Source organism: Syngnathus typhle, linkage group LG7 (genome assembly GCF_033458585.1).
Source record: "Syngnathus typhle isolate RoL2023-S1 ecotype Sweden linkage group LG7, RoL_Styp_1.0, whole genome shotgun sequence".
Taxonomy (NCBI): domain Eukaryota; kingdom Metazoa; phylum Chordata; class Actinopteri; order Syngnathiformes; family Syngnathidae; genus Syngnathus; species Syngnathus typhle.
Window position 1 is genome coordinate 8413316 of NC_083744.1, and position 26254 is coordinate 8439569.

Here is a 26254-nt window from a genome sequence, read left to right on the forward strand (position 1 = left end):
TCAAAGGAATGTGGGACTTTGTGTTTTTAAGGAGGGACATAAACAGTAGCGTGTAGTTTTCTTTTGCGATTTGAAACCTTTATCTCAGGAAGCTCACAAGACTTGCTGATAAGCTCCGTGGACGAACTCATATCGGTATTTTGTGCGCTATCGGAATGTTTGGTGCACAAACTGTATTGACTGCTATTATTATCCGGCCTTTAGGAAAGGAGCGTGTACGTGTGCGCGCATGGGGGCGCGTCCCTGCAGCTTTAAATTTTAAAGTTGCAAGTGTCAAGAATCTTCGATTGTTGTTCTGACGCCACTTTTGCTCCAGTGAACCGACTGGTGTTTGGTTTCGGTGCAGAAAACTGGATGACGCCAACAGGTAAAGCAGCAAGTTGCTCAGCAAAGTGTCGTCTCAACCGGTTACAATTGCTGTTTTTATATTAACAAAATAAATGATGATATTCGGCCTAATTTAAACTGTTTTCTGACAATAAAGCAATCTATTCAGATATTGTCATGAGCATGTTTGTTATTAATACTTTTTATGTACCGCCAAAACAGTACTCAGTGGCCCAACCCCATGAAGCTATGCTTTGCAAGACTGTTCCTCGGGGGGCAGTAATTCCAGGTGACGATGCAGTGATGGGTCACTCATAACATGACAAGGCTATAGAATCGGTATTGACGAATAACTAGTAAACGATCTAAAACACCATTTGACAGGTTCCAGAATGATCTGTCTTGTAAAATCTCTCAATCTTCTGACGTCTGTCTTTTGCAATGCCCCCTTTGTTTATGTGTGTATTCATTCTTTCTTTCATTTAAGGCTTGCCCTTGGAGAACTTGTTTTGGAGTTTTTTCTTGTTCTCTACCATTTGACCAGTTTGGTCTTTCTGCAGCCACTTTAAGCTGTAAAGTGTGACAAAAGTGTGACACTGATCCCTTATTTAAAATGGGAAAAAGCTATGCTTCCAGTGCTGGTGTGACGGTCACATTCACCAAGTGCATACATTTACTAGTGACTGAAGAATGAGCGATCAGCAGCTCTTGGCTCATCTTTGCATTTTTTTTTTTTTTGCAAAGTATTCAGTGGCGGCATAAACATTTTTTTGGGAATTAATTAAGTCCTTTATTTCAATTAAGTCCTGTTTAGTGGACATGAGAATTTATTAATTCTGGGATTAGGGTGTATATAAATACCGTAGCTGGTCTAAATGTGTAATATTTAATGAGATCTTGACAGGGAGGAGGCCAGAAATGTATCTTCATGCTGAGGCAGCTAATAGCGAAACCTCGCCCCCGCAGTTGTCTGCAGTATATCATGTCCGTTAGCATTAGTGAGGCTGTGACGCACTCGCTTCGGGTCAGGTCATCTGCATTTTCACATGAACATATAAACACCCAGCTGTGATGTTGAAAATTGTTATATTTTGATTTCTGCACTAGAGTTAGTTAGCACGATGATGCAAACACGACAGTATGGTTCCACAAATCTTTTTTGGATCAGTGGCCCATGGGTCAAGGAAGAACCTGTTGCACTTGTGTGACGATGCAAATAAAAACACGGATTTCGGAAAATATTTTTTATTTTTGCTTGCATTGGGGCGTTCTCAGCAGTTACTCGATAGATCCAGCAGGGAGAGCTATAGAGAAAGAATATCTGTGCAGCAGACTGAAATACTTATTACCATGACCTTTAGGACTGAAGCTCTCCAGTTTTCATTAGCATTTTACAATTTAAAAAAAGTTGAATCTGGGGTCTTCACGTGTTGTTCTTAAACACCTTGACTGCCTACCACATTTCAAATAGTAAAACAAAGTAGGCAGAGTACTGTAATTTATCTACCAAGGATCCTCAGTTTATAAGGAACATAGTCCGTCAGCACTACTGTTGGGGGGGAAAAAAACAGTTGACGTGCCAACTGTCACCATGAAACGATTTATGTTGATTGTTGAGACAGTTAAAAAGCAAGCTCATGATGCTCACCAAACCTCATGACTTCTGTTCTTCTCAGGTTCCTTGGACACTTCTGATCCCCTCCTAGCATAATGAATCCTCAGGAGGAGGAGGAAACTGAAGGCTCGTGGATGCTATTGTCCTGGCTGGCTTCTTGCCTCATGGTGATTGGAGGTGCCCTGCCTTACGTGCCCCAATACCAGGAGATCCAGAGGAGCAGCAACACTGAAGGCTTCTCCACCAGAGTGTGTCTAGTCTTGCTCATAGCCAACATCCTGCGAATCTTCTTCTGGTAAGGGAAAACACAGATGTTCTGAATTTTGTCAGCAGTCATCATGCTAACAAAAGCTCACTTCCTCATTAAATTGAATCTTGACGCACTCCAGCTCAGTGGTTACACTGGCCTACTGCTTCAAAGAAATTGACGACCTGGTGCCTTAAGTGATTTGTTTCCTTTTCGGCCTGTGCAGGATTGGAAAGCAGTTTGAGTTCACCTTGCTGCTCCAAAGTGTGGTGATGATACTCACCATGTTTGCTATGCTCCACCTCTGCTGCTTTGTCCAAAACAGCAACCGCGTGAGCACCAAGCAGCACCGAATTACAGGTAACCAGCATGACACTTGAAGGTTTCAGAAGCAGTGATAAGAAATGGTGTCGCATGCAGCACAATTCCTACTTTTTGCTGAAAGATAGACCCAATGCAAAACTTGGAATGCCCTAACCTCTTTTGAAGAGTATTTTCTCCTCTCTCTCTGACCCCTTCCACACACTTCAATTCTCATTTCTTTTACAGCACCTTTAGTTGTTTATACACAAAATTAGTTTAGTTGATTGCTTTTGGAAGGAGCCCCGCAGAAACTCAGGCTTTGGTTCACATTTTATTCGGTAGGTTATTGGTATGAAACTGATTTAATCGATTTAAAACAAAAAGGGAAACTTTGCTTTCCAATGTGTTTCCTCTTGTCTTGTTACTTGGCTCAGGCAATACAGACTGGCTGCATTCTGCCACATAATGTTATGAGAGCTGGCCTATAGCTACTCTGGGATAAAACAGGGGAGCCCATTTATCACACAAGACACTGTACACTCTTCTATGCTGATATGCTAACAATATACAATGCCAAGTGAAGAAGTTAAACATAGAAGTGAAAAAGAACAAGTATTCCTTCTATGACTACATGCCAAACTACTCAATCCTTGCTTTGTAAGTGTCCCTGGAGGTTCGGTTTCACTGTAAAGGGGGGATGGTGGGCTCTGAACGAGAATAGATCAGAGCTGCCTTCAAATGAAAATGAGCTGTCTTCTCTCCACTGGCAAACATGTCCCAACAAATCAGAATCAGCGTCATGTGAAGTTAACTTCCTCTAAAAGGTGTGTGTGTGTGTGTCAATACGTTTTCCAAATATGCAACTATTTCATACTCTCTTTCTTGAGAAACAACGTTCACTTCAATTTGGACACTTCTGATCTGCTCCCAGCACTATCATTGTATTTGTATAGAAATAATTTATTTCTCCTCTCTGACCCTTTCCACTGTAAACAACATAATGTATGTAATATAACTGCCAATTAAACTGTAAAACACACGTCACACAAAATCACTTGAATGTGATTTACTGTCTTCTGAGCAAATAACGGCTACTTGGATTCCCCCTAAACATCCATGTCTTATGTTTGTCAAGGCAATGTCAGTTTTGATGGATTTAAACCAGGCCAAGCATTTTACAAAACACTTTCATTCAACTTTATGTTCACTTAATGTGTGCTACACTTTCTCCATCTCACGGCTGATGGTGGTATTGCCAAACTGGCAAAGATCATTTCATTTGGAAAGTTGCTTTGAATTGGAATGAGTTGAAATCAGTGCATAATTGTTTTTATTCATCGCTATTACAGAATCAATCAAAACTAATTGTTAGTTTTAATCACCCAGCTCTACTATATAAGGATTATTCTGTGGAGAAAAATGAATACAAATGAGATTCGCTTAATTATTTCAAACATTTTAAAGGGCACCATCAATACTTTATTGCTTATTTTTTTTGTGTACAATCGCCTTCTGAATTCTAGTGAGAATATGTTGCATTAGTAGTCACTGCGAGGGTAAATTGTTAATAGATGTAGTGATTGAATAATATACATAATGGCTTTTTGATGGCTAGGGTACCTTTTGGCCAAAAGGGGGCAGTATTTACCAAGTTATAAATTAAACTACCGTACTGATTGCAGCTAGTCTTGGTTGTAACAAATTGGACTAAACAATTACCGTAATTGAAATTGCCACACAAAGGTACTTGTGCACACTTCTGTCTGTAAATATAAACTACACCACATTAAGTTTTGTGCTCAACCTCTAAAACACCTATCGACACAAAATGCCTCATCAACTCACTGTTATTGTTCTATAAATGTACTGTACTTAGCAGAAATATTATTTAAATTTATCTTATTCATTGTATTTAAATTAAGTCTTGTTTACATCACACATTATTATTGGACTTCTGGATTCCGTTCAGTCAGCAATGCGGTTTCCCAAAATTGTGTGTAATGCACTCAAGGAAGCACACGCACTAAATACCCATGATATAGCCCATCCATGCTTTCACACACGGAAAAAGTGTTCTGTATGCTTCCAGTGTGCTTAATTAACCCCCTGATGAAGTTGATTAGCAAGGCAAATTAAATCAGCAGAAGCACTGTAGTTCAAGAGCAGTCATGTTTTTAGAGTTGCTTGCACAGAATCATTTAGAAATGCAAAAGATTGTCCCTGCGGGAGAACGCCTGGACACAATTTTCTTTTTACACTACAGTGCATTTTTTAACCTAGCTATGATTCAGTAATTGTAATAAGTGTGGGGGTTTTTGTTATTTTGCTGAGAAGACATTTCTGGGCCTGTCTAATTAGTTTTGTCTTAAATCACGTCTGCAATTGATCTTTTGTTGAGTTTCTAACTGTTTTTATTTTTGCAAGTTTTTGAATTTAGTGCTGTAAGAGATCGAAATCTTTATTGTCTTTGAGTGTAGTTGAGTTTTCATCACTGGACATTATTTGAGCACCAATATAAAAAAAAATAAAAAAACTCTCCAGCTTGTAGTTTTTTTCTCAGATTTTTCTCTCTAACCTAGTCCAATGTCATCTATGTATTGTAACAGGGACTCATTTTGGTTGAAATTGCACAAAAATGTCAATGAATTGCCCTTCAAGCCCATGTGCATAAATTCTGAGTGTTTGTTTTTTACTTGCATTACATGTCATTCTTGGAAGCTGAGTGCATGTCGCTCCTTGACTCTGCAATGTCAAGGAGGAGCTGTGATGGGCACACATCCCTGTGATCTTTAAGATCATTATTCTCCCCGTTAAGCTAAACTGAAGCACCAACAATTGCTCCTCCACTCTCACGGCTTTGTTTCGCAGCGCACTCTGATTAAACCCCATCACAGTGAATGATGTGATAAGAGTAAAACTTGAACGCCCTCCGGCATTCATGCTATAACATGCTCTTTGTTTCTCATGCACACAGTTCAAACTAAATCTACTATAGGTTGTGTCTACCCTTACGTAAACCACAGTCGAAATCCACCTTTCCATACAACGGGCTTGTCATTTCGTTTGAGCAACTTCTTCCATATCCAGTTATGGATATGCATCGCTTAAAAGTCAGAGGGATGCTGGAATATTAATTTCTACTTCACAAAAATGGAAAGGTTTTGAGCTATAACAAAGAACTGCATGGTACAGGATAGAATATTTATCAGGGCATCTTCTGGGAACATCACTCCCCGTGGGACAAGAAGACGAAGCGCAGGCAGGCGTTTGCTTCATTTGCATGGGAGAGTTCTAACCCCAAGCTCGCTATCAAGTGCTCTGTCACTGGTTTGCCGTGCTGCGTTGCTCTTGTTGTCGGCCTTGATGGATTGCTGGGTACCCGCTGTTCATCCCAGTTCGGTCATTGATCTTGACCCCACACTGAAACGGCTGTGAGATTGTTTTAAAAGATGCTGACAAATCACTTTACAGAGACTTACTGAACATGGCTTATACAAAATAGCACATGACAAAAAAAAAGATGAGGATATTATATTGACAGTATTTGGATCATCACCCTGATGGCTTCTTGCGTTATTGTCCTGAAACATACAAATAAACAAACCACCAGAAGAGGTCAAGACAATATTACTACCCCTTTATTTGCTTCTTTCTTGACGACTATAAACCCGATAATGTGACAGTAAAGATAAATGCACGGATATTGTAAAAACACTATTTAGAAATTATATTAAAAACATCATTTTGCTTAAAACACCACATCATAAAGTTTGTATTATATCTTTTATTGATATTCTGTTGCACCAAAATCTGCAACATCTCTCCATAATCATGTTCAATCACTCATGACACTGTCACTGATGTGACGGACACGTCGCCACTGTCAAAGTCGGCAAAAGCTATCGACTGTGCTAACGTCATCTTCCCAGACTTTTTTTTTTTTTAAAGGTCAGGGACAATCTTTTCCATTTCTAAACTATAAAGTGACCTTCATGCTTTTGAGTCTTCCTTCTGAAACTACAAAGCAGCAAAAGTTCCCACGTATGTAGCTTACCTACATCTGTGTCTTTCACAGTGACGAGTCCTCCAAAAGCACGGCACAGTATGTTGAACTACAGAACAAACTTGTAATTCAGGCAAGGGTAGAGTTGAGTCTTGAATAATCGACCAGTCAAAGCCAAGAAGAGTATTTCAAAAATTTAGTAAAGCAAGTTCTAAAAATTGGCGGTTTGTGCCTTCCTCCTCACTTCTGTCGTATTGTTTGCAGTATAGCTCTGGCTGTGTTGGAGAGCAGCTAAATAGGGTCACATGAAGGTCAATTTACTCTTCAACTAAATAACTTCTAATGAGGCCCTCCTGTGCTAATTATTATTCTGCTCTTGGACTGTGTTAGGGTAATTGTAAATTGAGGAGATTAATTGAGCACATGAAGTACCCTATGGAGCTGTGCATTTTTCCCCAATTTAAATTTTTATTGTTGTTTTTCTTGCATTGCTCATACAAAACTCCCTGTTTGTTTTTCTGTTAGCAAATTGGACTAATTGTGTGTATGTGCAGTGAGGAGTGGTTTCCTGCCCCTTCTCCGATCCAGGCAATTGGCGGGTTCTGTGGGTAATGGGCAGTAGAAGAGTGCACATACAATGTATTGTGTATGCAGGGTGTGTATGAGAGGAAACGACACGGCTTTGAGCAATGTGACTGAAGAGAATTGCCACTTACATGTTTCTGTATTAATGGGAAATGTAATCATGTGTTCTACAAAAGATCTTTGCCTGTAGTACCAAAGTCACCCTATGAAGGTCAATTTGTTTGAACCGTTCGACGCACCGTGTTATTGTGCCTCCAATAACAGTCGTTTATCAATTGCTGTCTACCCCAAGCTTTGTTTTCAAGACACAATATCTTTGATTTATACCTGCTTATCTCATGAGGAAGAAAGCCTCCATTGATGATGTGTCTGCCCTAGAGGACCCTATTAAATAGTTTGCTCTACTGGGCTGTTATCTCAACCCCAGGACTGCTCCCCCTATTTAACAATTGATTATCAGACCCGATCACCTTCACCTTCACACGCACACGCACACGCGCGCACAAGCTTAGTCTTGAATAAATGTTCTTAATTGCGGTATTTTCCGGACTATAAGGCGCACCTGACTATAAAGCGCACCTTCAATGAATGGCCCATTTTAAAACTTTGTTCTTATATAAGGACCATTAATGCATCATGTCAGATTTTTAATCCAAATCAAATCCTTCTCCATTTTATCCTTTTTATTTCAACTTCAGACGCAAGAAATTATTTTATAATCACAAAATAATGATCCATAGTCTTTTTGATTCATGATCCATAGTCTTTAGCAGGCCACTTATGATTGATTTCATGATACAATACTTCGAGCCAGTTTAAATTTAGGAATTTGGTCCATATGTAAGGCACACCGGACTACAAGGCGCACTGTCGGTGTTTGAGAAAATTTTAGGTTTTTAGTTGCGCCTTATAGTCCGGAAAATACGGTAGAAGAAAATTGGTGTGCATAATCAAATGTTAAGTGTACATGCTGATTCATAAACACAAATACAAGCAATATTAAAGTTTAGTATGCACATTTACAAAGGAGGTTTTGCAATTTTTCAATTTGTCATGACATGTCAGTACTGATCTGTTATGTGTCTGCCTGTGATTGACACTGCATTGGTCAAAGACTGGTGAGCATCAATTCACGTGTACGGTAATATTAGGGTTAGGATGCATACATCATGCATAATTTAATATTGAGATTTTTTTCCAAGGAAAAATATCTGTGCTCAAGATATATAAGCTATAGTACAGTAAATGCGTAAAAATGTAAGAACTTGCCCCCGCCCCCCCAAAAATGTTCCCGCCACAACTGTCACACTTGTCCACTCTATTTTTCAAAAACATTTCCCACAATCACCACATCGCTTTACACTCACACTTGATCACTGCTTACACCAAGTGATGTTGATACATAAGAAATACGCCTCATCCGCAGAGAGCAATTTGTTTCCGACTTCAAACTACTAGCTCAGCTGTGTAAATACATGAAATCTTTGAAATCTATCTCTACCTTGACATGAGTATTAACACGGCAAAAATTCCAAAAGTCTTGGACTGCGTTTGTGAGATATGAGTTAGATAGAACAAGTCAAATCAAAACAAAAGAACAAGAGAAGCCAAGTGTAGCTAATTGGATGTCCTGCTGCTGTCTTTGTCCAGCTCTCCCAGCATATGTTAGGAGGAGTAAAGCGCTCCAGTGATGCATTACCTCTTTCATGCCATCCTCCTCTATCAGCAACTCTTTCAAACTCAGCACCAAGGTCAGTGCTGTTCAGCAACTTTGGCTTCTCCTCAGCATGCCCATCAAAAACATACAGTACATGCTGCAAAATAATTGGATTGACAAACTATTTTTCGAATTATTTGAATAGTTGACATACCATGATTGTAAATTTCATTTCTCATTGCAGCATTCTTGACAACTTCAAAATGAAATATTATCGAGCAAATGCTAAAAAATAAATAAATGTGTATTTACACCATAAAATTATAGCCAACTATAAAAGTAATAAGTGCAGCACTGTTTTTAGATTACATTTATGTCATTGGCTTCTCGCTGGAATAATAATTTATTGAGTTTTATTCCACAAATACGTTCTTTAGAAGGGAGAAACTGCAGAGTAATTAAAAAAAAAAAAATGGTGCATACCAAAATCCAACATCCTCAATACATCCAATATACAGTATGTATGTATATCCTCGACTCCAACATACCGCATTAGCCCGGAGCAAGCTACATTTATAAGAGATAATGAGTCCAAGCAATTGCACGATTGCACACCTGGGGGAAGCTGTTACCTTTGACACATTCTGTGCATTTGTAATGCGGATGGATAAATGTTTTTCACCTGCAGGGCTGTCTTCAAAGTTGAACGTTCCATTCCCCCTCTAGCACTCTCTGTAGAACACACAGACACTTCCACATGCAGGCAGGCACTCACATGTCTCTCCCTTGCTGCACGCACACAAATCCAAAGCTATGCACCAATGTTAATAGCTTCTTTTTAAGGCTTTAGAAAATGCAATTTTGAAATATTTTTCGAGTGGTCACGGTACAATTCCTTTCTGAAAATAATGTATTAATCCATGGAGTGAAATTTCTCTTTATAGTCACGCACACAATTGAATCATTGACTTGCAGGCAAGGGAGAGATGTCAGAGTGAAGAGGTTGTGTAACAGCGTCGCAACAACACTGTGCAAGCAGTACAGTATCTTTCAAACAACCAGTGCTAATTGTTTCCCTTTTCACCCTATTTTCCGTACGGCTTATGTTGTTCAGGGTGGAGGGAAATTGTATCCCAGATGATTTTAGGGGAAAAGGTGGGTAAACTGGACTGATTGCATATCAGTCACAGGACTGAGTGAATGGAACACGGAGTTGATTGACACAGATGTAATTATCAGATTGTCATCGTTGAATGCTTGCATTTGAAGATGCAAATTTGAACATTTAATCGCCCACTGACAGCATACTGTGGGTCAGCAAGTGTACCCTGGCTGGGTGGGAATCCGTTGAGCGGCTTGCAGGTTTGGGGGTGTTTTACTATGTGTGTGACAATCAGTGAGGTTGTCATTGTGGTGGTGGTGTTGAGGAGGATGTTGGCAGACACTCTGTGGCAGATGTCATCAAACGGTTTAGACAGACATGACTTTTTTTCTCACAGTGTGAAATGATGTGGTCGGTCCACAGGCAGAATCTTAATTTGTTTGGCTATTCATTGTACACAAAAGATGCTAACGTATTTGTGACAAGTCGGGCAGTGAAGCAACAAATTGAAAACTGGATTAAGCATCAAAGCGGCAACCATGTGTGAAAAATAAATAACTGTGTCTGCTGTTGTGAACCCAATACAGCGCTGCGGTAGATTGAAAAAAACCAAACATAATTATGGTAATTTAGATTTAGCCTTTCTTTCAGTGGACACGTGTGTGGGAATTTGTGTCTGCTACTGTCTAATTAAATGTTATGCTTTTAATGCAGAGAGACAAAATTAGAAAAGGTACACAAGTCAGGCAACAATAGTCCTACATAAACAAAAATATCGCCGAAGTCTCCAAAGTCACAAATTCTGAAATTTCATATTTTTTCACAAATCAATCCTAGTGGCCACTCCACATTTGTGTGTTATTATTTTGTAAGAAATTAATTAACAATCTAGAATGTTGACAAACGCTTGCCCTTTTTTTCAGAATGCAATGTGTTAATGATTGCATGTTTTGGGGGGCCTCTCAAAGTGAGGTCTTTGACGGGACAAGAATTCGGCTGGATGCCAGCGATATATAATTAGTTTGGAACCTTGGCTTCGGGTGCTTGGGGTACTATGCACGTGAAGTGTCGACACCTGGCTATAGTGGCAAAGTTCCTCTGATTAGTTATTATTCATGCATTAATTGTGGAGGGTGCTATTTAGCTCAGGTCAAAGGAAAAACTAATTAAGTGCTATCAACCTTTCATTTGCTTGTGCTGTCAATCTTTAATTGCGTTTGGTAAAATTGATTGTTTGAAATAACTTTTTCTTCCCAAATAATCTCAAACTTGTTTTTATGACACAGAAACAGCCTCAAGATTAAAGAGAGCAAGTGAGTGTTGAGGTCTGAGCTACTAATTGCAGAGCACCTTAGGTGATCCCAGTGAAACTTGACAAAAAAAAAGAGCTTCTACTTTTGGCTCATATTCTGTGAGAAGAAGGTTATCAGCCAGAAATTCTGGGTTAGGTGTTGTAGGTGTACGTAGATTTGAACAAAGTGAAAAAATAAAATGAGTTTCATTGCAAAAGCTCGATCAGAAATTCTGCCTTTTCAATGATAATAATGCTCGGTTTTGACTTACACTGCCCAGAGATGTAGTGTGCTCGATTTGAGTCACGTAAAATTGTGCCTCATCCTCCTAAAAGGTAAACAAAATCTGTTACCGCTAAATGACATCAAAGTATCTGAAACAGCTGCGATATCATTGTGAACTAAAATCCCCATAACAAACACTAAAATGTTCGACTGTTCATCCATATGAGAGAGCGCAAAAATAACATGACAAGCTGGTGATGTCGGACCAACTTGAGACCAGTGAGCTCTGACAAACGGCCAACAGGAGAATAGCATCTTCCACGCATCTTAAAAGCAGCAGACAGACTTCATTCTCACAGTGCTGAGTCAGCATGTCTTCAAGCCCCGTAATCTGTCACTCTTTATCTCCGTCTCAGCGCCTCTCCTCTCTCCTCTGTGCTGTACTCTCAGCTCGGCGTAATGGGAGATGCCTGCACTATGCTGTGATATTCGTACATCTCCTTGAAGGATTCACGGCCACTCTCTCCCTCCCTGAATCACTCTTGCTCAGTTCTGTCAGTGCTGCAAAGACTCCAGAAGACGATAAACTGTCAAATGGTTGCCAGACTTTACATCTAACTGGGAACTGATATGAGGATACAGTCCCCTAGCCCACAGACCTCTTTGGATGTTGTTATGGTGATTTAATTGTTTTATCTTGATTGTGCTTGAAGAGTGAAAAGATCCTTACCTTCTTGGAGACATTTGAAGCATCTTCTTTACCTCATTACACATCAAAACAGGGTCATTTGTTGAAGGCCACATCCTTCAGCTGGCAGCATCACAAACACAGATCCAGTTCTCAATCAATAAAAGTTGATAATGTCTCGCCAAGTGGCAATCGATCCTTTTTTGTAGATTCCTTAATTTATTCAATTATTTGTTGTTATTTATTTATTGAGTTTGTGGGCTTTTCCTCAATTTCCTTTAGGAGAATTTTGGGAGAATTGATTTTTTTCTTTGTTTCTTTCTTTGTTTCTTTGTTTCTTTGTTTCTTTCTTTCTTTGTTTCTTTCTTTCTTTCTTTCTTTCTTTGTTTCTTTGTTTCTTTCTTTCTTTCTTTCTTTCTTTCTTTCTTTCTTTCTTTCTTTCTTTCTTTCTTTCTTTCTTTCTTTCTTTCTTTCTTTCTTTCTTTCTTTCTTTCTTTCTTTCTTTCTTTCTTTCTTTCTTTCTTTCTTTCTTTCTTTCTTTCTTTCTTTCTTTCTTTCGCAAATCCAAATCAATGGGTTTCAATCATATGTGGATTTTGGCTATTCATTGGCCCGGTCGAAATCTCCACTTCATTCTGAAGGCATTTGGAGAACATGGAAACGGCCTCAAAGTTGGGTACTGGTCCAGAGATCTGTTAGTCTTCTCATTGACTGGTGATCATTCGAGATTGTTCTCAGCATATGTGTTTTCTGATGTGACAAAGATCAAGTAAAATACAGAATAGATGGAATTTCAATTGACCGTGTCTTCACACTTAAGGTGCACCACAGCTTGCAAGGTTCTAAAATGTGTCAAGTAGTTATTTTCGTCACTCTTTCAAACTTTTAACAATGGAAAAGCAAAACATTGCATGCGTTACTGCTTGATGAAACTTTTAGTGTCAGCGAGTCAGAAGAAAAAAAAACTTTGGAGTTGGCTTGTTTTGCTTGTCCAGATAAAGCTTGGGATGCTGTATGGAGAAAGTGGGTGGAGTGGAAAAATAAAAGAAAAGCCCTCATGAATGATGCATGACTTTTCTTAGCAATTTCATTATTCTGGTAAACATAGCAGGCAGACTGACTGGGGGAAATGGGACGGACAGATACGTAATAGGAAAGGAAGTAGTTGTGTAGCACTGAATGATGGACCTGAGTGTGGGTATGAGGGAGAGTGCTTAAGTGTTTCCATCGGAACACAAAATCATGTTGACGTTGCAGGAAAAAGTTCACGAGTTGGTGGTGTCAGCATGGTTTTACTTGAACATCTCAGCCTGACTGGAAAGTTGATTAATGGACTTTGTTAATGACTAAGGACAATCTACAAATGTCGTTGCAGTCTCTGCTATCCATGATGGGTTTTCAGTAAATCCAGGTCCAGGGGTGCGGTCTGGTCATTTTGTTTTTGTACTGTTACAAAATGTTATGTTTTAAATCTAGTCTATTGTTGGTGTAATTCTATTCTCAATTCTATTTTACCATCTCATTGGTATCGGGCTTTTAGTCTGCAACAGTCAATGGGTGCACGGTGGACATGAATGGTTTTATGTTTGTGTAACTCCTTTCCTTGTTTGATCAGCTGTGAGCAATGTTCAATTTCTTGTTGTTTGTGGTAATAAAGCTATTAATCATGTTCACTGTTTGCCACAAATGTGCCACAGTGCACTCGCTTACAAGACGTCTCCTCTCTGACATTTGAAATGCAAAAAGAGATGTGTAACATTCCAGAGTGCTTGGAGGGGGTGCCCACGTGCATATCTCATATTGATTATCCATCCCTGCTGACTTCGGGCAGTGACAAACAACCAGTCGCACTGGCCCACGGACAATTTGGAGTGGTCAATTGGCCTAGCACGCGTGTCTTTGGAATGTGGGGGGAAACTGGAGTACCTGTAGGAAACCCACGCAGGCACGGGGAGAACATGCAAACGCCACACAGGAAGGCCAGGGCCGGAATCGAACCTATAACCTTCACACTGTGAGGCGGACGTGCCAACCAGTGCGTCACCGTGCCGCCCCATATTGATTATTTGTACAACAAAAAAATAGCACTAATATAAGACCATTTCAAAGCTCAGAGCTGTGACTGCATGAGCAGAAAGAGAAAAGCTTGAATGCCATTGTTTCCTCTTGTCTCCTGTCACTCACTGACAGGTGACATTTGTTTTTTTTCCTCCATGCTATCAGCAGTACATCTTCATCTGCTAGTCTCCATGACAACTAAGTAAACACCTTAAAAAGGATCAATTCCCAGATGTGTTTCCCACAAATATTAAACCCAGACATTTCTTTTTTGGTCATCGGCACAATCTAAAATGATAATTAATAAAAGATTTGAATCATAAATTGTTTATTAATACCACCATATGTGTTATGGGTAACATTTCCAAAGCCAATTTACTGTTGACATGTGAAAAACACCATCTTTCAACAGTTTTCTTCAAGGAAACATCTCGGGTGCGGGGCGTCACTAAAAAAACTTAAAAACATATCTTACAAACCCAACAAATTCTTTGAAATCGCTGATATACATCCATCAGATGTTCTCTACGGACAATGGGGAGAAATGCGGGAAAACAATTGCGGTAAAAATGGAAAACACCAAATTATCTGACCTGGCAAGCGTATGTCAGGTGGGGCCAGTGACTCCCCCCCCCCCCTAGCTCTGCCAATGAACATGACTAAAATGTGTTGAAATATTGAGAAACGCAGATAGTATCTGAGAATTGTAATCTTGTCATCTGCTTCAAATTTGACCTTTTTCTTGGTTATTGGTGATTGCGTCTTTCTATATTCAAGAAGAGAATCTGCTCTTTGGAAAAAAAAAATACTTTGAACTGCTTTGAACTGCAGACATATTTCTATGGGTCTGTCTTTCTAAAGTAGAATGTGATAAATGAATTTTGTAAGTGGAAAAATGGCAAGAAAGCCTTTTAACCTCATGTAATAAACTTTCTAAATCTTCGACCCACTCTTACCAAAGGCCAGGTTATACTAAAGTAATTGAAATGTAAGAGCGTTGGATCTCCTCATTTGTCTTGTGCTATTCCTTCACGTCTGTGTGCAATATTGATTTAGGTTTGCTGTTTTTGCCGAATTTCTATACATCCTTTATAGTGTATTGCTTTCAATCATTTCTTGTCTCTGCTATTCTTACCCTTTCATATTTGCAAACTGTCACCACACATGTACTCCTGCATACCTAAAGTTCTGCTTTTCTTTTTTTCTTCTTTTTTGCCCTTGCTAGACTTAGATCTACACTACTTCTGGAAGTGGAATGCGTTTGAGGACTACCTACTCTTCTGTTTCGGCCTCAGTGTCCTATGTGCAGTGGTCACCATAATCCTGCTGGACTCTGCCGTGTTTGTAGAGATGCTGGGCTCCCTGGCTGTGATGTTTGAGGCCATGCTGGGCCTCCCGCAACTAATGCAGAACTTCCAGAACCGCTCTACCAAAGGCATGAGGTATGGCACCGATCGAGGTCAAATAGGATTTAGGAATGAGCTGCAATTTTGCACCTTTTCTCCCTCACTGACCACAAAATCAAGTAATTGAATTTACATGAACAAAGTATGCAAATCGGGTAATTTATAATCACATGGGGCAATGTGAGAAAAAAAAGAACACTTGAGTCAAGGTTTTTTTCTTTTACACCCATAATCTGCATACATTTAGACCTTGGTATATTAAAGATAGCAGTTTATCACAGCAAGCTTCTGCAGTGCCTTTAGGATAAAATCTATGGATACATCCTTCGAGTGAAAGAGCTCATTATGATTCACAGCTTGCCCTTCCTCGCTCTACAGCAGAGCTGCCGAATGAATTGTCCATATTTTGTTACGGTGATCACTCAAGGCTGACTCGCTACGTTTGTGACACTTATTGTTCCAGAGAGTTAATTTTTTTTTAATGCTGGCCAGTATGGCGCTAGCAAGCCAGTGGCGGGCCGTGCTTTTCACACGTAGGCTTTCACTAAGCCATCGCATGACATATTATACTATCTGTACTGTGTTTTGACAAACTATAACAAATGTATGGAAATGCAGGTATGTTACAAAAGTGATTTACTAATTACTATCAATTGACAGCTCTGCTACATGCATGTCAAATGGTGTCTTTACACTAATAATGTTGGGTAGCTTTTGCTCTTTACTTGGCTTTGAAGGGTTACTTTCTAACTCAGCTTCCACAGTCACTCAGGCATCCCCTCCCAAATATGTTCTCAATGTTCTTTTGCAGTTGGCTATGCTTTATTTGCTGGATGTTGATTCCCCGAGGAATCTTAAATATACTTATATCGATCTTGTTTGAACATGAAGAAGAGAAAGGCGGGCATGGCCTTGGTTCCAGCTGCTTTTCGCCTTGAAAGACCGTTCCCTTTAACTGCTGCAGAAACGAGGCAAAGATAACATCTATTTAATATTTTCCAAACATACTGCATGTTTTGCTGTAATGCTGCAGCTCGACTGCTTTTCGTTTTCCATCTAGACTTCATCTCAGTGAACAGAGACTATATTTTCGGGGAACACATGCAGCTTGGACATTACCAATGACTTCATATTAGCCATATGTCTGTCCAAATTTTTTTTCAAGCTTTATTTTTTTAATACAAAGAAGCAGTGCACAGTCGTGTCTGTCTGTAATGACCTAAGGTTCCCTTTGTCTCCCATTTCACATAGTGTCCTCAGAGGTTACAGCTGGGGTTTGAATGCAGCAGCCATAAAACCAATCAAGTAAAAACCTTGGTGAAGAAAACCGTTAACAATTATGAATGATTTAGAACTACATTGCTTGCTTCCAAGCTGATATTATTACCTTCTCAGAGCACCACCTGCACAACACAACTGTCTTTCCTCATCTCTTATACTCCTGAAAATGTAGTTTCACTCAATTTGATTTGTTTTGTCTGCTCTGTTACATTCCCGTCGCCTACAGGCTTTGTCCACACTGACATTCATGGTTAATTAAATTGCTTTTCACTGTTGTAACAAAGCGCACAAACAACTGCATATACCAACAAGTAACCAGATTCATAAAACAATGATGCGAAGACACAAACGATGTAGATTCTGTGTCGGTGTTTGACTCCCACTCCCACGCAAATTCAGATTTTCCCCTTATCTCTTCTACCCATACTGCTGACCAAAGTCAGTTACGCAGATGAGGGCTTTGAATTTGCAAGAGCATAGACCAATTTGTGTGCAATCATTCATGTGGATTAAATTCACATACATCCACACTTTTTAGGTAGAAAAAAGAATTACAGTCAGTCTTTGCCTTCAGGTTTGTGTGCATGTACGTGTGTGATGTCCTTGACACACCTTCGCAGCCAACAGCTTATTTCGTTCTCCCAATTGTGAGCAGAACTGAACAGTAGCCTGATGACGGTTACATGTTTCTGTCAAGGTGGCCTTTACCTCACAGCTATTTCAGACAAGGGACCAATACCTTTACAGTCAGACCCTGGAGGATATAGAGCAAACATGGTGATGACCTCAAATTGTTTTGTGACCTATAAATCAGTGTTATTCCCCAGAGGGAAGTTTTTGTTAGGAAGGTGAAAGATGCACTGTCTTTGCAAAAGTGGAATAGCATCTGTTTTTTGCAATCATGCATTTATTTATTTGGGGAAGGTGACTTTACAAAAGTTGAGTCTTTTCCATCCAGATGCGATGTAAGTCAGTGTGACACAACATTCGTGTTATACATTCATGTTAGTCTGCTCATACCCATTACTATTTACACATTAACAGCAGTACCGTAATTTTCGGACTATAAATCGCACCGGAGTATAAGTCGCACCAGCCATAAAATGCCCAAAAAAGTGAAAAAAACATATATGTATATAAGTTGCTCCTGAGTATAAGTCGCCCCCCCACCCAAAGTATGAAAAAAAAAAAACCGCGACTTATAGTCCGAAAATTACGGTAAATACACATTTAATTCCACTACTCCTGCTTTCTGCAAAAATATTGGGAATAACTTCAGGCAAACCGAGTGATACGCCTCTTCGCCTAACCTTTGTTTCATTTTGTAGAATCCATTATGATACACGTATTGTGACTTTTCTGCATTTGCCCATGTGCGATCAATAAACATGCATTATTCATAGTTAGTGGGCCTGCAAGCGCTTCTACGGTATCTCCACACACATCCTTATGTGTGGGCATACAGACAGATGCACAAACAAGCATGCGTGAACTCATCGTCCTGCCGGATGCGAGCAAAGTTGTGCTGAAAAAAGCAGCCATTGAAGCTTCACACATCTGCACATTGGCTCCAGGCTATATGTGGAGAGAGTACATACGCACTATTGGTTGCTGGCTGCCAAATTCCACTCTCTGATACAAGCCATACAAAGCTCATATGTCAACGTCATGATTTTAGAAACAGTTTAGTGACTATGAATTCTCATCACTCAACATTTAATGCCCAAACATGCAAAGGACAAGCACATAGTGTACTGAAGTGCCAAGGACACTTTGGCCATTTGGCTGTCATTCAAGCCCACATTAAGACATCCAAGCATGTCTTGGTCAGTGGACTGTGCAAATCAGGAGGCTAGAAAGAAATAAGATGAAAGTAGCTGATGGAAATTGAGTCTGAAGAGTGAAAGAAGGGTGAGGGGGGAAAAGGGATTGTGAGGAATTTTAATTTGATATCGGTTTATGATAATTTAGTTTATCACGAGAGTCAGGTATACGTTTGCAGAGACGAAGCGATGGTATACTGTAGTATAAATACTGTCATTAAAACAAATATTATTTCTAATTGACATAATCAAATATTTCTCCATAATCTGGGTGGGTGATGATTTTCAGTGACGATAGTTTGCGACCCTTATCTTAATATAAAAGGTGTATGTTTGTGTGGCCCGTGATTTTGATATGAATGGTTGTGTGCGGTGCTGATTTGAATGTGTCTTTTTGGGAGCACATAGTGCTTGTGCAAAAAGCTCTTTTCTACCTTGAACTTCATTAAATCTAAATAGAGGTCCAGACTTACTGATGCGCATCTTCAAGCCCTAATGAGGGTCTCAACTGCTTCCTCCCTCACGCCAAATGTGGCTCAGCTATGCGAGAGGAAGCGCTGCCAGGTCTTTTGTAGCAAGACGTAGGCAGAAGCCATGTTCAGAACAATGTTAAATTTGTGGTTTAATCTTGAGAACAGGGGTGTAAATGTTTTTATCCGGGCCTAAAGAAACCTAATGCGGCCCAGGCTCACCCCAGACTCTACCTCTAGTGGCCCCCAGGTAAATTGAGTTTGAGACCCCTGCTCCACACTTACTGAGACTTGAAATGAGTAAACTGCAAATTGCCCACCATTGTCCTTTGAATTCCTCCTGTGTATTTGTGTCTCTTTCCAAATGCCACTCCAACCCAGATTGAACACTCGTCCACCCAAGCTGAGCCCGTGAGCTAACAGTTGTCCTGACGGCCTCAATCAATATCTGTCCCAGTTGTGGCTTGCTTGCATGTATTGCAGGCGTTCATGATACAGTCAGACCTCCATCATTTTGTTCATTGCTTTCTCCTGTCCCGTCACTCTGACCATTAAAGTGGTTTTGTTATTCACCTTTTGCAATATTTACAGTTACATACACCAGAATGTCATCCATCTCTCGCCATTTTCCCCTCGCCTCCATGTATTGTCATCATCTGCTCTTTTTATAGCTATCCTTCAAGTACCCGGTTCACCATCTCACCCTTTCCTCTCTCATTTCTCAGCACTTAGCTCAAATCAGTGCTTCTCAATTATTTTCTGTTACGCCCCCCCCTAGCAAGAAGAAAACTATTCGCGCCCCCCCTCCCCACCGTGACTATCCTAACTTGTCTTGTAAGTCGTAAAATGTTGCACTGTCGCAAACGTGACAGAAGTAACAATGAGAGCGCCACTGCCCCCTGCTGTAGTAAACGCGCAATTACACTTTATTCTAGTACTGCCAAAAAAACAGCCTGTTCCCCAGGGTCACACGCGCCCCCCCAGGAATAGCACCGCGCCCCCCAAGGGGGGCGCGCCCCACTATTTGAGAAGCACTGGCTCAAATGAAGGTGTCGGGTCAAGACTGATCAATGCAACTTGACCAGGCTGAGTTATGGTGTTTGCTTGTGTGTGTGTGCGTTTACACTGCGTATACACGTTGGTGAGAATGAAAGGTTAGTATGCAATTTCATGGTTTGCACATTTGGTTTCGCTTGGTTTCTTGTATTGTGCAAATAAAAGCATACACTGCTGGTTAATATGTGTGTGTGTTACTGTAAAAGGTGGTATAGTCACTTACTTAGTCTTTTGAATCAATACTATAATCATTTCCTCTCTGTGTGCATATAGAAAGCATGACTATGGCCCAAATTCCATCATTTGTTCTCAAGGTCATTCATCAGTTGTCAGCACAGCCAAGCCGCATCAAGGCCTACTATGAATGCGCCCGCTGTCACCTGGCGCTATGTGAGACTAGCATGATAAAGAGTAAAGAGTAAATTGTGGAAATTGGATGCCAGCCAAAGTTAAATGACCCCCAATGGGGTTTGGTTCCCTTTCTGCTGCATTGCATCCGAGACTATACATGTACAAGTGACCTGCCCTCTATTTTTGCTATTCACTTGAGTTATGAATAAATTTTAGAATAAAATGGCTCACACAAGGCTCAAGAAATTATCTATGAAAGGTGATTCTTCCCAAAACTTAATTCTTCATCTTTACAAGACACTTTAGAAAATAAATAAATACACTTCCTCCCAGTGTGTACGTAATATGTTTGGAACACAGCAAATCATATTTTTCAATAAAGAACTTAATACATACTTATAATAGTACTTAATAAATATTGACAAGTATCAGGAGTCTGATTTCTTTTATTTACCATTTTGGAGCAGCTCTAGCAAAATCTGCAATGTTTACTCGAAAGTTTAAATTGTTAAGGGGGCAAAACGTCAGTGAGAATCCCGTGTTCTAAACAAGCGCTCCTCTGGCAGCCTTGGGAGGAGGATAATGAAGCAGACTGAGACTGACAAAAGCCTGCTGCCGGATTTGGAGTTAGAGGAGAATGGAGGCAGGGATCATGTGTTGACAAAGATGAAGTTTGTTTTGTCATCAGGTTGTCGTGCTTAAGGTCGACTGTTATCAAACGTGTAACTGAAATTAGTTCAGTCAATGTAACCTTTTGAAGATCAAAACCTTCTGAAGAAACAAGCTACGTATACGTTACTGTGGAGAGGCAAGCATTCATATCGCGTGACGATCATAGCTCTTTGAAAGCAACCAATCAGGAAGCCCTGATGTCACGACAGAAATTTTGGGGCTCTATTTGTATGCTTTCTGAGTATTGCAACGATGCGCGCTTATCTTCTTCATGAACATTATAAACTTGTATTTTTCTTTTTGGCATTTTGACGCAACAACAGCAACATGGCATTTACTCACAGATTTAGAGAAATATTGTGTATTCTTTTTACTAAACTTATTCACAGTTTGCACTACAGCAACTTTGCCCATGCAGCCATTATCTGCTTGGTACTAGGAACTTGGTTTATAATGTTATTGTTTTTCCTTGCCAATGTTTCCGTTCCTTGTCAGTGCCTTTAGGGACCCCAGGGGAGAAATGGCAGTTTGACGTGACTCTGCAAGGACAGCCCAAGGATAGTACAGTCCATACATCCCTATGGTCATTAGGCTGCTTCCTAACCCATGCAGACTCATCATCCGTATCATTCTCATCTCTGTCTCTCGTGATTTCCTGGTTGCGCCATTGCGCGTTGGATAGACATTATTTTTTGACTTTCCGTTCTCCTCCACCTCTGCAAGACCCCCCACATATCTCTTTGATGACTGATGGCCTTTCTTTTTTTGCTTTGGTCCAGTCAAGTCCAATAAAAGTATAAACTCATGTTCCATTCATACCAATGAGTAGTCACTGTCGGGGGATCGAGGTGGAGAACAGCAGGAGCAGAGTTGTTGGAGCAGAAGTGAGGTACAGACGATCAAGTGTGAAGGGTAACAAAGTAAAGAAACATGACAGTAAGTGAGGCCAAAGGGGCACCGAATGTAAAGGAAGGAAGGAGAGCATGAATAATACAGAAATTACGCGAGACGAAGAATGAGATACAATTCAGATGAAATAAAACGGCATGGGTGTGAAGATGTGATGCAAGATGAAGAACATGTTGCATATTCTGTCTGCCTGCTGTGCTTGCATCAGGCTGATAACTAGACTTTTTCCTTACAGCTCGTGGGTACATTAGTGTATGGTAGGCTATACTGTATGGCAATCATTAGCAGAAAAAATGTTGAAGTTATTTCAGGGTGTTAAAGAAGCCCACTTTGACCTTGAGTGAGCTCTGTTTGTTTATCACTCATTTACCTACAGTTTCTTTACAAAAATTAAGTATTTAACCCAAACACACATACAGCACTGAAGGTCCACTGACGTCCACCAGAGGAGGGTTGCCATGGCAACTAGATGATCACATTTAGAGGGTAGTTGTATGTAATGGAGATTGGGCTACTGCTCCCAAACCTGCCATGGTTGTTTGCTCTGATCATGTCTCACCTGTATCAACCAATATGATTGATACTTATCTTTTTGCGTCTCCTTGCTGCAGTGTGAAGATGGTGCTGCTGTGGATGGCCGGAGATGTCTTCAAGACATCCTACTTTCTGATCAACCAAAGCCCATCTCAGTTCTGGGTGTGTGGTTCTGTCCAGATCCTAATTGACGTGGCCATTCTCCTCCAGGTGCTCTTCTACAGCCAGGACAGCCGTATCAAGCTCGGCTGAAGAAGACAGCACAGGAACTTTTCTTCAGGTGTGAACATATAAAACCATAAGTGAAATGTTGTTATTTGCTGGGAAGACTTTAGCTCTAAATGGAACTTTTATTTTTATACACCACAGTTTTATCCACGAGGAACCTCCAACTTAGCTTTCCAAAGATAAAGCAACACTTACTGTCGATGTGCTTTTAGTTGTTTTTAGTTATAAGAGACTGAATCGGACAGTTCTTTTTCGTGGGCATAGGGAGTGTAAAAGGCAGACATTACTCACATTGGCAGCTCCCTAACGGCAGTTCTGTGAAGCTCTAATGCCAGCTGTAACACACAGTCTTGCACCAGTAGACCTCCACTGGCCTCTATCACTTGACTGATGGGTCTCCCACTCCACATTTCACCAGATTGGTCCCATGTCACGCAATGTGTGTTTGTGTGTGTGTGCACATGTGTCCAAGCCAGGCAGCACAATGTTCAGCTACTAATGCGCTCTGCAAAAGCCACCAGTCTGTGTGTTAAGACTCAATTTATGAGCTTGATTGACAAGGACTGAAGTTATTAACATATAAAACAATGAACGAATTTCCCCTTCTCGGTCCAAATTCGTACCATCTCCCGGACTGCGCGCACAGTGTCAGACCCTTGGAGAACGCAATGTGGGAAAAACATACGGCTCACTGCATTGTCACCCTTTGTTGCATTCACGCCACATGACCACAGCCAATCATGTTTCTTCGCACAGTGACTACCATGACACAGTTTTATTTTTTTACATTTTCAAACTTTGGCCCGGCAATCAGCTCCTGTTGTATTTGCCCATTTCATCACCCCACATTCATTCATGTCCATCTTGTTTTGGACACAGTTGCCTCAAATGTGATTACCATGACTGCTCAGAACACAGTGTCAATGTAGCATAGAAATGTGCACATCACGTTTATAACACACCAAGCACTGAGTGTATGTTTTGCATCATTCAGGAATTAGTTAAATCAGCAAATTGCAATCTCCAGAAAGAATGTACAATGCCAAAAATCCTTTGTGTATCATGAATCTTTGAGCCTGTATTGTATTTATATATTTCAAGAATATTTATATATCTTACATTTTTAGGTTAACATTGCACCCCCAATCAACCCACAGTATAGTTAGTGTATGTGAAATCATATAAAACTCATATGGGGTGACATGCTAGTATAGACTATCTGTGAAACATCAGCACATATGTGATGTGTGCGCTAATTTGCAGCCCATATAGTATGCATATATGACCCCGTCACATACTATGTGTTGGTATCACATCTTTGATGGATGTGGAACTCACAGTGCCACATTATGCATGAGCTGCAAAAGCATCCCGACCCGGGCTTTACATGTCAAATTCTTATATTTATAGAAGTGTCCAAGCGGTAGATAGATTTTTTTTCAGATGTCCGGTTAATACTGCAGCTGTCAGCATTGTTTGCCTGTGACCTTCTATTGTTTATTTGCTCTCTGTGTTTTTTGCACTTGGGTTTCTTGTGTGCATGCATTTTGCAAATCCATGTATCTCAATTTACATATAGTTGGTAATATCTTGCACTTCTTTGTGTTGTTTCTTTTTCAAAAAGTATTCATCATCAGATATGTTGTATTTCTGAATACCTTATTAATAGGATTTATTTTCCACTTGACTTCAATTCCATTGGCTAATACACCTAAATCTCGATCTTACGCGGTCTTTGGTGTCCAGGATTTGGGAATCACGTTAACCTCGATAGCGCGTTGTATAGAAATATTTTTATTTTTATTTTTTTTAGAAAGGCATGTTTTTAGGCTGTCAAAGGGGTTCATTGTTACAATAATTCAAGTCAGCCATGTTGTTTGGCAGCCCAAGGGGTCAGGTTGCTCCACACACATCGAAGTCTATTGACATTTTATTAAAAGAGAAGCAACACGCAGATGACAATATCAGGCGGACTGAGTAAGTCATTTTAATGCTACGTATGTGAATTGGATGGAAGAGGGAATAAAACCACATATTCTACTACTTAAAAATGTATTTATGATAAAAAAAAATGGAGGTCCATGACCAAACCGCATTAGACAAAGTCGAGTAGGATTTAAGCGAGTAAAATCGAGATTTAAGTGTACATGTTTGCCTCATGTTCATTGATTTTCATCTTGCGTTTCTTACCATTTTGTTACATAGTATGGAGAGAAAAATGTCAGAATGTTACATCTTTTACTTTGAATGTTTTTGCTCTGGAAACGTGTGTAATTGACTTATAATACAAAGAGAAGAGACAAACTGCTTTGCTAGTAAATTCAACACTATTAAGGTTACATTTGTGAAATGAAACGATGCAAATTTACTGTCCGCATTTTTCAATGAATGTTTTTCAGTCTTCTAGAGACCGTATGTTGGCAAATATTGATGGTGTTACTTGTTTCAAGCATAAAATATGTATATTGCAGTATGCTGGTTTGCGTTGTTCTTGGTAGTGTGATTGCAACACAGTGACAATGACAAACAATGGAAAAACAAACAGAGAGCTTCTCTGTGCTCACCAGGCTGCCGCCACAGCTTCAAACTGGACTAATGTAGGATTCTGAAAACCTCATGTGATCCTTTCAAGGTCCAACTGTCTGAACATACAGAGAAGCACATGTGTGTGTCATGGAAAAACCTAGTGTATCTTTTTCATAGAATTCAGAGGTAGTCTGTTTGAACCTTATAAATCTGGCTGGTTTGATGTCAGCTGCTACTGCTGCTGGACACATGGCAGAATTTTGTAATTGTCTTTTGAAGATGTTTCAAAACCAGATGCACAAAAATAGATCTTATATTCTACTGCTCAGCAAAGAGTATTCCTTTGGTTTGTTTTTAGATGATGTTATTTATAAAGCTGTACCAGCTCGCCTTCACTTTAAAACCTAGAGGCTCATTGTGTGAAAATGTAGAGGACATCAAGTAAGGCATCATCCACTTATCCTTTCTTACATAAAGCTCTTGTATTTTAAAACATAAGCTCTTCAATAGGTATCTACTATGAAAATGAAGTCATATTCCTATTTTTTCTTTTCAAAAAACCCTTCACATATGTGGGTGAAAGGTAAAACCATCATATGCACTTTTATAGTTTCAAACACAAGTAAACGGCACATGATTACATTTTCCAAATGCCTTTCAGGGCACCTTAAGAAACATAACAAATGCTGATGGCAAAATCATTTATAAAATTACATATCACAATTGCACAAAATAGACTCAAAATCTTCTCATTCTGTCATTCCCAAAAATCAAAATAGTAGACTTTGAACAGAGATAATATACGTACGTACATAGAGAAAACGATAATCATCAGACTTAACATCATGTTAACATTTAATTTTTTTTTATTTAATATAGTTTAAAATAAAAAAAAA

The 26254-nt window shown here is 39.8% G+C and overlaps 1 protein-coding gene across 3 annotated transcripts; it reads left to right on the top strand.

Moving 5' to 3' along the window:
- On the top strand, positions 1-25302 carry si:dkey-246g23.2 (solute carrier family 66 member 2). 3 transcript variants are annotated; one of them, XM_061282573.1, is made up of 6 exons: positions 1-135; positions 205-367; positions 2004-2237; positions 2416-2549; positions 15328-15544; positions 22682-25302. In XM_061282573.1, exons 3-6 carry the CDS (start codon positions 2038-2040, stop codon positions 22854-22856), a joined length of 726 nt encoding a protein of 241 aa, XP_061138557.1. In that variant the 5' UTR covers positions 1-135; positions 205-367; positions 2004-2037; the 3' UTR covers positions 22857-25302. The 3 variants fall into 3 exon arrangements, with proteins under 3 accessions (XP_061138557.1, XP_061138558.1, XP_061138556.1); XM_061282574.1 differs by adding an exon at positions 550-616 and having other exon boundaries at positions 8-367; XM_061282572.1 differs by having other exon boundaries at positions 8-367.
- The last annotated feature ends 952 nt before the right edge of the window (positions 25303-26254 follow it).